The sequence below is a fragment of the Heterocephalus glaber genome, unplaced genomic scaffold (assembly GCF_053883595.1).
Source record: "Heterocephalus glaber isolate CG9 unplaced genomic scaffold, H.glaber_assembly_v1.0 deba00001662, whole genome shotgun sequence".
NCBI lineage: Eukaryota > Metazoa > Chordata > Mammalia > Rodentia > Bathyergidae > Heterocephalus > Heterocephalus glaber.
Window position 1 is genome coordinate 1461228 of NW_028258403.1, and position 15799 is coordinate 1477026.

The 15799-nt window shown below is 38.8% G+C and overlaps 1 protein-coding gene across 1 annotated transcript; it reads left to right on the forward strand.

Moving 5' to 3' along the window:
* Positions 1–14475: 14475 nt before the first annotated feature.
* LOC101712585 (olfactory receptor 4F6-like) lies at positions 14476–15410 on the forward strand. The gene is given in 2 exon segments (XM_004865127.3): positions 14476–15376; positions 15379–15410. Coding segments are annotated over 2 exon segments (933 nt in total).
* The last annotated feature ends 389 nt before the right edge of the window (positions 15411–15799 follow it).

The following is a 15799-nucleotide window of genomic DNA, read 5'->3' on the forward strand; positions in this document are numbered from 1 at the left end:
CATCAAGTACCTCTTAGAAAATGATAATTTGTGGTAGTTATTAATCTATCACCTTTAACTGTGTGAATTAAATCAAAATCAAGGACCAACCCAACATATGTTTATAATGGATAAACTCTTCAGTATACCTACTTTACCCTTTGGGATGGGGAGTTAGAAGGAGTTGGGGAGGGAGGAATAGGTAGGTAGAACTATAGGAGAATGTAAGCAGTGAGGCTAGAGGGCACAGGCAAGAGAAGGAAAGAGAATAAAAGACAAATAAGAAATACAAATTAGAGCCAGAATGGAAACACAAAGGGGAGATGAAGAACAATGTGGGACAGCAAGAGAGTGAGACAGACAGAGACAGAGACACACACACACACACACAGAGAGAGAGAGAGAGAGAGAGAGAGAGAGAGAGAGGAGAAGAGAAAGAAAAAAGAGAAAAATAAACATTTTAAAAGAGTAGAAAAGAAAAAAAATTTTTGCAAAAAAATAGTGGTAATTTTGAAAATAACAAATAAAAGATACAAATGAAGGGCCTCCTTCATGGTATGTCTCTGCTGTCACAATAGACAACATGGGCAGCAGTGTGCAGTTGTAAGTCAATGAGTCTCAGTAAGCTAGTCACAGACCCATGAGATTCAGGAAGCTTTCTCACTGCAAATCCCAAGTTGAGCTCCCTGTCCTCCGGCAGGGCTGCACTCTGCAAGGTTCTATTGCAGGTTCCAGCTGCTTTTTCCCCTGAAGGAAGTCCAGGTTCCAATGAGAGGTGATGATCCCTCCAACTTACCAAGCATGGTGGTCTGGTGTGCCTTTACTGCAGAGATTCTCTTCACTTTTCCAGTGGGCTTGTTTTCATCAGGGAGCATGAGAGGCCCTCTCTCTATTGTTCATTTCTGTAGCTCGGGACAATGGCTTTTATGCCCCTCTGTGCCTCTGTAGTGTGGAACCAAGTAGCTGCACAGCCAAAAGGCCAGATGTGGGGGGGGCCTGTTGTTGCAGGCACCCATGTGGCCTAGCTGGCAGCTGGTAGGCATGCCCAGGGGGGTCCTCACCTTGTCCTGGTCTCAAGTTGGCAGAGTGAGCCAGAGGGAGCAGGTCACAGCCCATAACCGCTCTGCCCGTGCAGCCAAGCTCAATTGGTCCTCTTCTGTTGTTCACTTATGCTCTATCTTCTGGAGCTCAGGACAATGGCCTTTATGACCCCCTGTGCCTCTGGGGTGTGAATCCAGGTACAGGCACAACCAGGAGGCCAGAGGGGGTTTGGTGGGGTGGTGCTCCTGGTCCTCTTGAGACTCCCCTGCTCACCAGTCAGCCCCTGGCTAGGAGGTCTGGAATGGGGTGGTGTAGCTCGGAGGGCTCATGCAGTTCCACTCCTTATCTGTCTGCACCGGCTCTCTTTCTGTGTTTCTGATCTAGGTATATAGCCAGGCCCTGTCAGAATGCTTTGCTTCAGATATATTTTGTAGGATATATCTGAAACCATACATAAATATTTTGATGTCAATAATTATTTTTCCTTTTGATGTAGTCTGATCTTCACTAAGTGTAATTTATGTTCTCAAGAGGTCAGAAAGCAAAATCAATGGGTGAATGAAGCCTGACAAAAAATGCAAGATTCAGAAAAAGTGACAAAAACCCTGAGATCCATGTTTATCAAAACCTCTGCACTAAGTAGACTCAGAAGAGGAAAAGAGCTGGATCTGAAGGAATATTTTTGAGATAACAGGTTTCTTAGGTCAGATGACTGACAATCTATCTTGACAGCTTGATAACTGGGAGCACAAATAATAAGTGAAATTATATTTCTTCAACAGTTTGGCAGAATAAATGAGACTTTAGATTATTGAAAAAAGATAAAGAAACATACCATTTCCTCAATTTGTGTAGCTAGAATTATACCTGTAACAAACATTTGTGGTGAATATAAGTGCATGTTTTAAGTAGAACCTGTTGTGGCATGTGTTTGGGAGTTTTCAAAAAGCCTCTTGCTTTTTCAGAAGTGGCTGAATCTAGAGTGTGTGATTGATTCATGGTGGTGCTAGGCCCAAGGGCACTGGGATTAAGAGCATGGATGCTACCTACCCTAAGTAGACTGGATCAGATAAAAGAGGCATAAAGACTCTGTTAAGGACCCTTGTTTCTTTTGCTGCTTCTTTTTGCTTCTCCTCTGCCACACTGCCTTGGAGCCAGCTGATTATGGACTGAAAAGTCTGCAAACTATAAGCCAAATAAACCTTTCCCTCATTAACTTGAGGTGTTGGGTATTTTGTCTCAGCAATAAGAGAAAAGTAAATAATACAGAAATTTTATACCAAGAGTGAGGTTGTTGCTGGGACATTACCTGGCCATGTGGCTGAAAAGCCTTTGGAACAGGATTGTAGGAGGTGGAAGAGTTAGGAAGGTTTCAGAAATGCCAGCTGAAAAAGTAGAGCTGGAACACCTTATGCTGTACTGTATGTGAGATTCTGATCAAAGCTCAGAAGGTCAGAAAGCAGGTAAAGACCGGGCTCAGGAGTTTTCTGCTGGGAAGAAGGACTGCATTGGTTGCTGGACTCCAGATGATATGTGTTATGACTTGACAGAAATTTTGTCTCCATTTTGCTTGTGTCCAGAGATTTCGCCTAACACTGATTAAGGGTGGCAGACTAATCTTATAGAAGAAATTATTAGGCAGGCTAATGTTAGGGTCATGGCATGTCTGCTGTTGGGGGCTTTTAGCTAGATCTATGTTGAGAATCAAGAACAAAAAGCACAGAACAATGACTTAAAATGCTTTGACTTTGGCCAGAAGGTAAGCTGCAGTAAAACTGCACTGGAAAGATAGACCAGAGGAGATCTTGACTGCTACAAGGGACAGGAGAATAGAAAAGATGGCCTGAGGGCATCACAAGAAGCAGAAGGGCTCCACCCTTTGCAGCCTCAAAATTTCAAAAGTGAAAGACTTTGCTTTGAGAAGAAAGCCCCAGAGGACCACGTTCCAGAATGGCAGTGCAACACCATGTTACACATTGGCAGAGACCTAGAAAATTTGTTCCTTGGAATTGGATTCAGAGTGCTCAGTAATTCAGGTACTCAACTCCTACAGCCAAGAGAGAGGAAAGATGGCTACTGAACTCCAGCTAGCCGCAGACCTTAGCATCATCTGTATGGTTCTGGTTTTAGGTGCATCCAGGACAGAAAAGTTGTGGGATCAGGAAAGATTCAACCCAGATTTCTGAAGAAGGCCTGGGAGGCTAGGCAGTGTGCCCTGAGAGAGTAGTGTGCGAAACTGTGAGTGAAGCTGAAGATGCAGTGGAGATGCCAGAATTTTGGAGAAGCAAGGAGCATGGATCATCTGAGGAAAACTGCAAGGATGCAGCAGAGCCAACCCAAGAGAGAAGCCTCATAAGCTACAATGACCAGAAGTGTCATAACGGTGGAGGCACCGAAGCCCTTTGGACTTCACAACTTGCCACAGATTTCCAGGGATGTTCAAAGTGGAGCTGTGGGATTTAATGTTTGCCCTGATGGATGCCCTGGTTTCTTCCCATTCCTTGCTATCCCTCTCTTTGTAACTTTTGGAGTGAAAATGTTTGTCTTGTGCCATTGAATGTTTAACATTCTTTTCATTTGAACAGTTGATTGAAGTTAAAACTTTGCCTTAAATCTCAGAGGAGACATTGGACCTGGACTTCTCAGCAATACAGAACCTGTTAGGACTTTGGCAACTGTGGAGAAGGACTAAATGTTTTTTCATAAAGAGATATGTATGTGTCTTTTGGAGGCCGGGGCAGTTGAAGGTCATTGTAAACCAGAATATAGAAGAAAAATGTGAACAAAGGTGGGAAGCAGATCGTCAAGGTTGACAGAATATGGCCCTCCTCACAGCTATCATGGGAAGGGAGTTTCCTACTGAGAATCAATGAATTGGGCAGACCAATTGGAGTCAGAGGGGAACATAAGACTCCTCAAACAGAAAGAGCAACAGCCCCACCTGGAATAAAGAAATGAGTACCTTTAGGCCCTGATCAATGTGCCTACTGCAAGCAATATGGACATTGGAAAGACGAGTGTTCTTTCCTTCAGAAGGTCCTCCAAGAAAAGACCTTTCCAGAGGTTGCACTCCCTGATCTCCCTGATCAAGTTTTTGCTTTTACCAACTCAACCCACTAAGGCAGACCAGATTCTCTTCAGCTAGGTCCCCAAGAGCCCATGGTCACTGCAAAGATAGGGGGCAAACCTGTTACTTTCATGGTGGACAGGACAGTGGGACTGAGGATTTAGTTGTAATACAACTTGTGGCCCTTCTGGGGCCAACACGAGTTCAGGTAATAGGAGCATCTGGGGTCCCAGTTGAAAGAAAATTCTGTAAAAGTTGTTCTTGTGAAATTGTTAAACATGAATTTCTTTACATGCCTGAATGTCTGATCTCACTCTTGGGAAGAGATCTCCTTTCAAAGCTCAGGGAAATCATCTCCTTTGACCCAGATGGACCTCCCTCACTTAGCTTTGAACCTACAGCTTCAAACCTAATCATGACTTTGACTGTGCCTAGAGAAAATGAATGGCAACTGCACCAGGTTGGTTTTTTGGCTGACCAAAATCCAGAGCTTTTTAAAATGCTCCTTCCAAAAGTATGGGCAGAGGGGCTTCACCAGGACATGCTAAAAATCATGTCCCCTTGATCACTTAACTACACTCCACAGCAGCCCCAGTTGCTATTAGGCAGTACCCTAGATCAAGAGCCACTCACCTGGTATTCAGCCACACATCAATCACTTAAAGAAGTTTGAAATTTTAGTGGACTGTGTCTCCTTGGAGTACCCATTTGCTTTCCATAAAGACAAAGAAGTAAAAGCAGCAAATAAACATATGAGAAAATGTTCAACATCACTGGTCATTTGAGAGATGCAGATGAAAACAACACTGAGATTCCACCTCACCCCACAAAGAATGGCTGCTATCAAGAAATTAACCAATAACAAATGCTGGCAGGGGTGTGGGGAGAAAGGAACCTTCTCCATTGTTGGTGGGAGTGCAGACTGGTGCAACCACTGTGGAAATCAGTATGGAGATACCTCAAAGAATTAGGACTAGAGGTCTCATTTGACCCAGCTATTCCCCTGCTGGGTATCTTCCCCAAAGAATTAAAAGAATGATACAACAGCAATATATGTGCACCCATGTTTAGAGTGGCACAGTTTGTAATAGCTAAAACTTGGAAACAGCCCAAGAGCCCATCAACTGGAAACTGGATAAAGAAGATGTGATTTTTTTAATAAAATGGAGTACTACTCAGCCATAAAGAATGAGAAACTAGAGACATTTATAGCTAAATGGTTGCATACTGAGGCCATACTCTTAAGTGAAATAAATAGGACACACATGTGTAAATACCAAATGGTTTCTCTAGTGTGAGAAACTGAAAGTGTAAATAAAGATTAAAATGATTAAAAAGAATAACTGATAATTTGAAATAGGAAAAGGTCCAAAGTGTAGGGGTGGTGGGAGGGGAAGGGGAAAGGGAAGAAGGGAAAGGAAAAATTATGAGAAAAGAAAAAAAATGTAAATAAAATCTATGTAAATAGAGAAGGGCGCAAAGGTAATGGGGGAAAAATAAGAACTAAGATACATCATGTACAGGTACAAGCACCCAATGATAAATGTAAACATATTGTATACCTAAAATGTACCAATAAAAGAAATAAAAAGAAAAGAAAAAAGAAACCAAATGGAGACTACCAACCAGTACAAGACCTGTGTGGTATCAACAATGCCACTATCACTTAACATTCAGCTGTTCCAAATCCCTATGCTCTCCTATGCTTGCTTCCCCCCAATGCTGCTTGGTTCACCTGCCTAGACTTCAAAGATGCTTTCTTCTGCCTGTGAATTGCTCCCAAGAGTCTATCAGTGTTTGTGTTTGAATAGGAGGATCCAGAAAATATGGGCAATCTCTTTGTCCCAAAGGCACCCCCAAGATGGAAGCTTGTGACACCCGTGGAGGCTATTTCTGTGGCCATGATGAATGCAGGAAGGAATTCCAGGAAGATAAAAACTCCCCCTTGTCTGTTTATCCTCCACCATCGAACTGTGCACCTGGCATGTGTAATCCTGTGGTCTATCTCATTCAAGACTGCACCACCAACATTGGATAGATGGCTGTAATGGAGCCATCTGCATTGAAAGGGAAGGCAGAGACCCAGGTCAAATGTTAACTCTAAAAAGGTGTGGGTCCCTCCTCCACTTATTACAGCACTCCAAATGAAACCCAAGCTGATTCTTTTAGCCCTAGAACCTAAGGAAAATGCTACTAACCAACCTTTGACTAACACTCAGCCAACTCCTGTCCTAGTGTGTATGGTAAACACCACTCATAAGATCCTTCAGATTGTTAATCCCCAATTGGGAAATGACTGTTGGTTATGTATGCCACTCTCTAAACTCTACTATTGAGCCTTAGGCTTAATGTTATGAGGGCTAAGATGAAATTCTACAAATACACCAGTCCCACACAAAGTCTGGGGGAATTCTTCATGTTTCATGGGTACATATAAAGAGATCAATGTCACAGCCTTGTGTTCAGATATTCAGCCAAGTGAATGAGAGTCATTTATGGCCCATCCAGGAGCTTTCTTTATTTGTTCTGATGGTATTTATCAGGTCTTTACAGGTTCAGAAATGAGCCTTTGTGCTCTGGCTTACCTTATACCCAACATCTATGTCTACCCGGGGCCAAGGGGGCCTCCTCACCTCCATCCATCTCACCAAAAATGAAACCCAATCATACTACCGATAATAGCTGGAATAGCTATAGCAGGGAGTGTTGTTATAAGTACCACCTCCTTGGGGCTTAGCCAAAAACAATTCTCAGATCTGGGGTACCAAATACATTACTGAGCTGGATGCCACCCAACAGGCCTTCAATACCCTCCAAAATCAGACAGATTCATTGGCTGAAGTTGTCCTCCAAAACAGAGGGGCCATTGACCCCTTCACTGCAAACAAGGGGAAACCTATATGTTTCTAAGGGAAGAATGTTGTTATTACGCAAACCAGTATGGTGTAGTTAAAGAAAGAACACGCCAAATGTGGAGCAACTAAACTACCAATGAGAACAATATAAAAGTCCTGACAATTGGTGGAACATCCTGGATGACTAGAAAACTTGGATAGGTGCTTTATCAGAACCCCTCTTGGGTATTCTCATGCTATTAACCATTGGCATATGTTTCATAAACTGGTTCATACATTTCGTCTCCCAATATGTTAATTTCATAAAAATTCTATCAGCTCATGATGATCTCAGAGCCAGACACTTACACATACACCAGCCAACATGTAAGTACCTCTGATTAGTTACAGAATTAACTAGCATCAAAAAGAGGAGGGAATGAACAGGGAACATGCTTCTCTGCAGTTAAAGCCGGATGTACTGAAAGAAAAGTTTTCCACATTCCCTCAACATTTCTGGGCTTGCCTCTCCTGACACTTCCTCTCAAGCATCTCAGGAATTTTCTTTGTTCTATAACAGTTTTGTTCCCCTACCTCTCCAACACATGTAAATGAGGTGCAAGTCTGTGTACTGTATTAACCAATGATCTTGCTGTTTGTAATGCCTAATAACCAATTGAAACTTGTACTCTTGGTAACCAAAGAAAAAATGTTAAATGCCTAGTTCTTGTAACCCCACCCCTTCCCTAAGTGTATAACAACCCAGCTTTGGCTGAGTTGGGGAGTCAGTCTCTTTGTTGAGAGATCCCAGATTGACCTTCCTGTGTTAAGAATAAAGCTGTAAGCAGAAAAAGAGAAGGAATAAAGCTGTACACTTTGCCGCTGAAACTTCTGGGTGTGTCTTCCATTCTCTTTGACTACCTACATTGAGCTGTATGCTCTGGAGCTATAACACTGGAGCTGTATATACTGGCTGGCACTTTGCCACTACACTGGTGAGACTGCTAGTAGAATTACCAGTGCTATGGTTTGTGTCTAGATGTCCCCCCCCAAACCTCATGTGGTCATAGGGCTTTTTCAGAGGTGGCTGAATCTAGTGTGTGCTTGATTCATGGTGCAGTGCTAGACCCGAGAGCACTAGGATTAAGGGTGTGAGTGCTACCTGTCCTAAGTAGTCTGAATGAGATAAAAGGGGCAGAAAGATGCTGTTAAGGTCCCTTGTTGCTTTGCTACTGTCTGTCGGCCATGAACTATTACCCCTCTGCCACCCTGCCTTGGAGCCAGCTGATTATGGGCTGAAACCTCTACAAACTGCAAGCCAAATAAACCTTTCTGCCTTTAATTTTGGATGTCAAATATTTTGTCTCAGCAATGAGAAAACAAGAAAACAAGCCAAGCTTACTTAGCCTGAATTATAGACTCATCAGCAAGTAAAATATTGTTGATTTAGGGAACTTTGTTATATACCAATAGAAAATTGATACAGAGCACTCTGCATAATCATAGTTTATCCATGTTCCTTTCTTTGAATGACTCCATACATTTTATTTTATTTTATTTTTATTTTTATTATTTTTTGATACCAGGGATCGAACTCGGGTCCTTGGGCTTGCACAGCAGGTGGAGAAACCACTGAGCTAAATCCCCGGCCATACATTTTATTTTTATATTATTATAATTGTTGTTGTTGTTGATTTTTTTGAGGTCTCACTATGTAGTTTAGACTAGCTTTGAACTCATTATGCAGCCTCAGCTGGCCTCAAACTTGAGGTAGTTCTCCTGCCTCAAGCCTTCTGAGTGCTGAGATTACAGTCGTGCACCACCATACTTGGCTGTCCATATATTTTTGATTAAAAAATATATATATAATCAAAGCTTAACTGTTTTGCTGATTTTTAAAAGAAAATGATTTTAAACTATGTGAGGTTAAACTATTAGTGGTTTTCCTCCCTTATCCTAGCCCCACTAAGATTTTGAATTCTCACGTAACACAGAACTAACTGTTGCCCAGAGTACTATAAATCTTATTACTTCTAATTTTGTTATTTTTCATCATGGAGCATGGATTGTACTCTAGCTTCTACACTGAAGGCTATTTTTCTCCTTTTCTCTCTCAGTTTCCTTCCTATGTAGAAGATAAGCTCTATTTTCAATTTTTAGGAAGTATATATTTTCATTCTTGGTCAGTTTCTTTCCTCATCAATAAGAAAAACAAGCAGATAAAAAGACTAAAAATATGTAATTTTCATACACACAAAATCCCTACTCTCTCTTCTTCTTTCCTCTCAAGAGACCCATTACCACTTTTCCCCTTTCATAACTGTGGCCAAATTTCTGTGGTCCCTGCAAACATTCCCTTAGCCAATGTTCTCAGGATGGCAATCCCAGGTTTCTACAGCAGCATTTAGGTAACTTTGCAGTGCTGTTAATTAGGTGACTTTCCCTCTCTGGACATATTATATATGGCTTTTTATGCCAAGTGTTGATGAGATTTTAAAGGTGTAAGAGCTCTGCATTTTGTGGTTTTATAACTTCATGATAATTTCAACATTTTTCCAGGTAGGTCAGATGGATGGAAACTGTGTTTGGTGGAGATCAGAACTTCATGTGGAAACATGCAAAGCAATCAGAGGAAGAATTTAATCAACTAGGAGAGATAAATCAACTCTATTTTTCAATAGGGGAATTTCAGTACATTAACACCAAAATGTAGAGGACAGAAAGATGAGTAGTTGGGTCATGACTTCATATCCAGTATTGTACAGGTTATTCTGGTGGTATTTGCTTATAAGTCTCCAGGCAAAGAATAAAATTAAAATGAAGTATTGCCCATTTGGAGTAAAAGATGAGGATTTTTGAACAATGCTAAGGAAATTAGAATTTGTATTTGTACATATATGGTTTTCTTCTAAAATATTTAAATGGAACCTAATAAATACATCAATTAATGGGGTACCCTGTAGTGCTTCAATGCATGTGTAACCATACATTGTATGATGATCAAGTCAGGATAATTAGTGTATTCCTGTCCTCAAATATTTATTATTTTGTTGTGGTGAAATTTTCAAAATCTTCTCTTCTTGCTCTCTTGTAGCTTTGATATATTATGATTTCTTGGACCACAGATAGGATGTAAAGTTTGGATCAATAGTAGCAAAAAAAATGGTGTAGTAGAAATAACCTGGACTAATGAGGCCAGGTTCAGTCATGTTTATTTTGAGATTGTCATTATTTTTTTCCATAGCTTCAGCAGGGTCATTTACCCTCCCTTGACCTTTGTATTCTTAATTCTAAAATAAAGAGATTTTACATTCACTAGCAAAATTTCATTCAGGTATTCACAATGTACAGCCTTGATGTTTTGGTAGCTGTGAGAACAATCATTTTAGCAGCATGCAGCTTCGGTACCAGTTCCTGTAGTACATTTTGTGTTCTAAATAGTACCCTGAGCAATTTCTATCTACCTCAAGAATAACCTGGCAGAGAAACTTCTATGATGATTGGATTAAAATGTTTCCTTGAAAATTTTAGTATTTTCCAGTTACTCTAATTTTACCTGAACATGGTTAGTAAACTAAGGCAAAAGTTTAAATAATAGAAGATAGCAAGTGTATCTAAGTTACTCCAAACACTGATCTATTTTAAAAAGGAGTGCTAGAGTTCAACTGGTAGTCAGCTCAGATGATTTAAAGCTCCTTTCCTATTTATGTTGGCCTGTACAAGGATGAGCAGAGCTGGGCAAAGGAGGGAGTCAACTGATGAGTAGATAGTTTCTGGTCTTCCTCTTTAGATTCTGTGCTTAGTGGTGGGAGTGTGAATAGAGGTTATTGCTCCATGTGAAGCACAATTGTAGGGTTCAGAACAGTGAGTAGGTACATGGGAATTTAGTTCTTTGGCACTATAATAACCTATTTTGCTCTCATGTTAATGCATTGAGTAGACAGCTTCTATCTTTCTTCACTGAAAGATCAGATTCATATTATTATTCTGTCCTTGTTAAAAAGGTAGGTCCAGTATTTAAAGAGGAGAACTAATTGTACTTAGAGACCTCAGGTTTTAAGTTTAGACAGAACAAGGAAGACTGAATCGAAAGCAGTATCACCAGTGAGTGACAACCCTATTTTCTAAATTTTTACCCATTATTTAGTTTTTTAAATCTTTGGTCAACTGATACATAAAACAAAAATTCCTTAAAAACAAAACAAGGTTTTGTATAAAAATTAAAAAGGGTTTAGTATTGAGCCAGAATTGATAGCATTGATAAAATAACTTACAGCTTGTATAGGGGCGATTTAGAATTGTCATGTTTGGATAAATTGCATCAGTGGAGAAGTTGCTGATGACAATCACTATGAAAGGAATTGAATTCTAAGCTGAATTTCTCTTTATGGATGTGCTTGTCCTTTATACCATTATCACAAATATGTTTAAATAAGAAATTTTGAATACACACTGGGGAAACATTATTTACCATAATAGGGAAATCAATAGTGTTTTTTGCTAGATCACTATTAGCACAGTACTATTATTGTTGTTGGTTTTGGTTTGGTTACCTAAACACAGGACCAAATTTATCTCCATTTAGTGTATATAAAAGCAAGGGTATCAGAGAATGAGGTGTTAGAGAAAATGGGAAGCTTTGGAGAATGCCAAACAGCAAGTGCAGTGCAGGCTGAGGGAGGATTTTAGAGCAAAGGCATGAGCTACAATATGCATGTGTGTAGGAGTAAAAACCATTTGAGATCATGTCCAGGGAAGAGGAAGCGGTGGAGTGTGAGGTTTAGGGAAGAGTGGAGTAAAATTTAGTGACTACTTTGGGAAAAACTGTAATTCTTAATTTGGGTGATAGGTTATATCTTTGGATATTCTTTTTTATTAGTGTCTATTAATTTTTACAAAATATTGGGTTTCAATATATATATTTTGATTATATCCATGCTCCTTTTTGGATGTTCTAGAGTTGCAATTTCTATATTTTCCAAAAGCACATACATTTATCTTATTGTAAGAGTGAAATTGATATATACTCACTGCAAAAATTTAAGAGAGAAAAGCACAAATTGAAAAGTAAAAGCTCTTTTTCTTCATTAATTTTTCAACCTCACTCTTTAGAGATAATTGCTGTTAACAGCTTTTCATGGGTTAACCCCAACATTTTCTATTATATAATTTGTTTAATTTTATTTTAAAATGTAGATAGGAATAAGACAATGTTGGACACTGCCAGACTCTATCTTCCCTACATATCTTTAATTATACCTCAGTATTATAAATGGCTATGTAGTATTCCATGGAAGGAGTCTAATATAAGTTATTTAATACTAGTCTATTTGAATCTAATATAAATTATTTACCTAGATTCTTAGACTGCACGTTTAATTTAGCATCAGGATTTTGCTTTTAAAAACAATACCTTAGCATGTGGTGTGAGAAACTGAAAGTAATAGGGAAAAATTGTTCAAATGTGAAGGGGAAGTGGGAGGAGTTGTGGAAAGGAAAAAAGGGAAAGGAATAAATATGAGAAAAGAAAAAATGGAAACAAAGTCTTTGTATACAGGGAGGGATGAAGGGGTTGAAGGGAGGGCAGGGGAAGGAGGAAAAATAAAAACCTAGGTATATGATGTAAAGGTACAAATTTCCAATTATGAATGTCATCATGTTGTACACCTAAAATGTACCAATAAACTTAATGAATAAAAAAAGAATTTCAGTTTTGCAAGATGAAATGTGCTATGGATATGGGTGGCTATGATATTTGTACAGAATTATAAATGTATTTAATAGTACCAAACTGTATACTTAAAGTGCTTACAATGGTAAATTATTATTATATATAATTTCCACAAAAAATTTGGAAAAAATAAAAACTATACAATAACAAAAAAGCACAATCCTGTAGCAAGAATAAAAAGAAATTCTCTTTCTTTGTTCACTTTTTTTCGTGGTGTGGGGGAATGTGTAGCTTCACACTGAGCTACATCCCCTGCCATATTTATTTATTTATTTATTTATTTATTTATTTATTTATTTATTTATTTTTGTTTTCAGACAGGGTCTCACTAAGTTGCTAAGTTGTTGTGTAGGACTGAGCTTGAGAACCTCCTGCCTCACCTCCCCGGAGGGCAAGGGTTACAGGTGTGTGTCATCATGCCATCTCTTTATTCACCTAGTTCACATGAACATATACATATATTCAGGAATTTTTCTTCCTTGAAGAGCTGAGTCAAAGTACATGAACACAGAAAAATTCAGAAGGTATTTCAAAATTGGCAGATGTTTTATCAGCATGCTTTCTCACCATCAGCCATGAGATTGCTTGTTTCCCCATTTCCCTCTAGAACACTGAATTTTGTCAAATGTGTAGATATCTGCCCAAATGATAAGAAAAACATGAGTATCTTGCTATTTTAATATGCATTTATTCAGTAACGAATGACATTAAATATTAATGTATGCAAGTAGACAGGACCATTTCTAAATCCTCTGATATATCCACTCTTGTTTGTTCTCTTTTGCTTGGGATTTATGACTCCTGAGTGTCATTTTTCTTGGCTCTTTTACTTGATGTCTCACATTTTTTTCTTCTTCCAACCCTTAGAATCTCTTCTACAGTACAGTGTTGTTTCCATTTCTCTAGCATTTGTGGTCACTGTCATGATCTGGAATCCTCTACTCCTGTATTTCTTGGCTTCTTTTAAAATAATTTATCTTGTCTTTCTGATTTATGGATAAAGAGAAATTTACATCTTCCAGGCCTTAAAAATGCCAATGAGGATTTTGCAAGAACTTGGCATGTGGTCATACATGTAGCATTAATATCTTGGGGAACACTTAAGTTCACAAACTCACTATTTTTAAGTATTTCACAGTAAATATATAAATAACATTTTGGCTAGGTGTGATGGTACACATCTGTAATTCTATCTACTTGGTAGCTGAGGCAAGAGGGTTGCAAGTTTGAGGCCAGCCCAGGCAACTTAGTGAAATTCTGACTCAAAATAAAATAAAAATTGCTTGGGATGTTACTCCATGATAGAGTACTTGTCTAGCATATGTGAAACCCTAGCTTCAATCACCAGAATTGCAAGGAAAAAAATCTTTTTGATCATAGTCATGTAAGAGATAAGGCTATAAAATAATACTTAAAATTCAACTGAGATATTCATATAAAATGAAAGTTATCAATTTTTTTCTTTTTAAATGAACTTTATCAGTACATTTTAGTTATACAATATGATCACGTTCATCATTGGGAATTTGTGTGAGAAACTGAAAATGTAAATGAGGAGCAAAATGTATAATAGATAATGTGAAATAGGAAGGAAAGGTTCAAAGGGGAAGAGGAAGTAGAGGACTGGGGGAAAGGAAAGAAGGGAAAGAAAAAAATATGAGAAAGTTATCTAAAATTCTCTCCAAAGTCATAAATTAGCCTTTATTAGTTTTCTGACAAGTTTTGAACTGCTCATGATTTTACCAAGATCAGTCCATTTATCTTAAATCAGAGTTTCTCCATCTTCTCCTCTTTCAGGTAGCATGAGGCTGCTGATGGAGGCAATGGATGGAGCCAACCACTCTGTGGTGTCTGAGTTCGTGTTATTAGGATTCTCCAATTTTTGGGCTATGCAGTTCTTTCTCTTCCTCTTTTCCTGTGTGTTTTATGTTGCAAGTCTGATGGGAAACTTCCTCATTGTGCTAACTGTGACATCAGATTCCCATTTAAAGTCTCCCATGTACTTCCTGTTAGCCAACCTTTCCATCATTGATGTAATATTTTGCTCCTCCACAGCTCCCAAGATGATTTATGACCTTTTCAGAAAGCACAAAACCATCTCTTTTGAGGCCTGTGTACTTCAGATCTTTCTCATTCATGCACTTGGGGGAACTGAGATGGTGCTGCTCATAGCCATGGCCTTTGACCGATATGTGGCCATATGTAAACCTCTGCACTACCTGACCATCATGAGTCCACTAAGGTGCATTTTGTTTTTAATCACTTCCTGGATTATTGGTCTTGTTCATTCAGTGATTCAATTGGCTTTTGTTGTCAACTTGCCCTTCTGTGGCCCTAATGAATTAGACAGCTTTTTTTGTGACCTTCCTCGATTTATAAGACTTGCTTGCACAGAGACCTTTACACTAGGATTCATGATTACTGCCAATAGTGGATTTATTTCTGTGGCTTCCTTTTTAATTCTGATCATCTCTTATATTTTTATTTTGCTAACTGTTAAAAAAAACCTGTTGGGTGGTTTATCCAAGGCCCTGTCTACTCTGTCAGCTCATGTTACTGTGGTGGTTTTGTTCTTTGGGCCATTAATATTTTTCTATATATGGCCATTTCCCACATCAGATCTGGATAAATTCCTTGGCATCTTTGATGCACTTATTACTCCTCTTCTAAATCCTGTCATCTATACTTTTAGAAATAAAGAGATGAAGGTGGCAATGAGAAGACTATGCAATTTGTAAATTATACTATAATTTCTTAAATATATTGATGATATCTGAAAAAGCAAAGTATACTAGAATTTCAGAAGACTATGTGGCACAGTATGTAAGATATGTTGAACTTAACCAGAAGTTCTCTATCTACTCATAGGTGTTGTGCACCACCTGCCGTTTTGTCTTCAAATCAGAGTGTGATTACAATTTATTAACAACATAATAGACTTGAAGACCAAAGGTCATGACTACCACATCCTATCTGTGGTCTTACATTTATGAGGGAAAATTGTAAACATTGTAAAAATTGTAAACAAAAAAATTGTAAACATCAAAGAATCCTTTTTGTGTACTGGGAATTGGACGTAGAGTCTTGCTGTAGGCAAGCACTTTACCGGCGAGTTATATTTCTAGGGGGTTTTTTCCTTAATTTTAT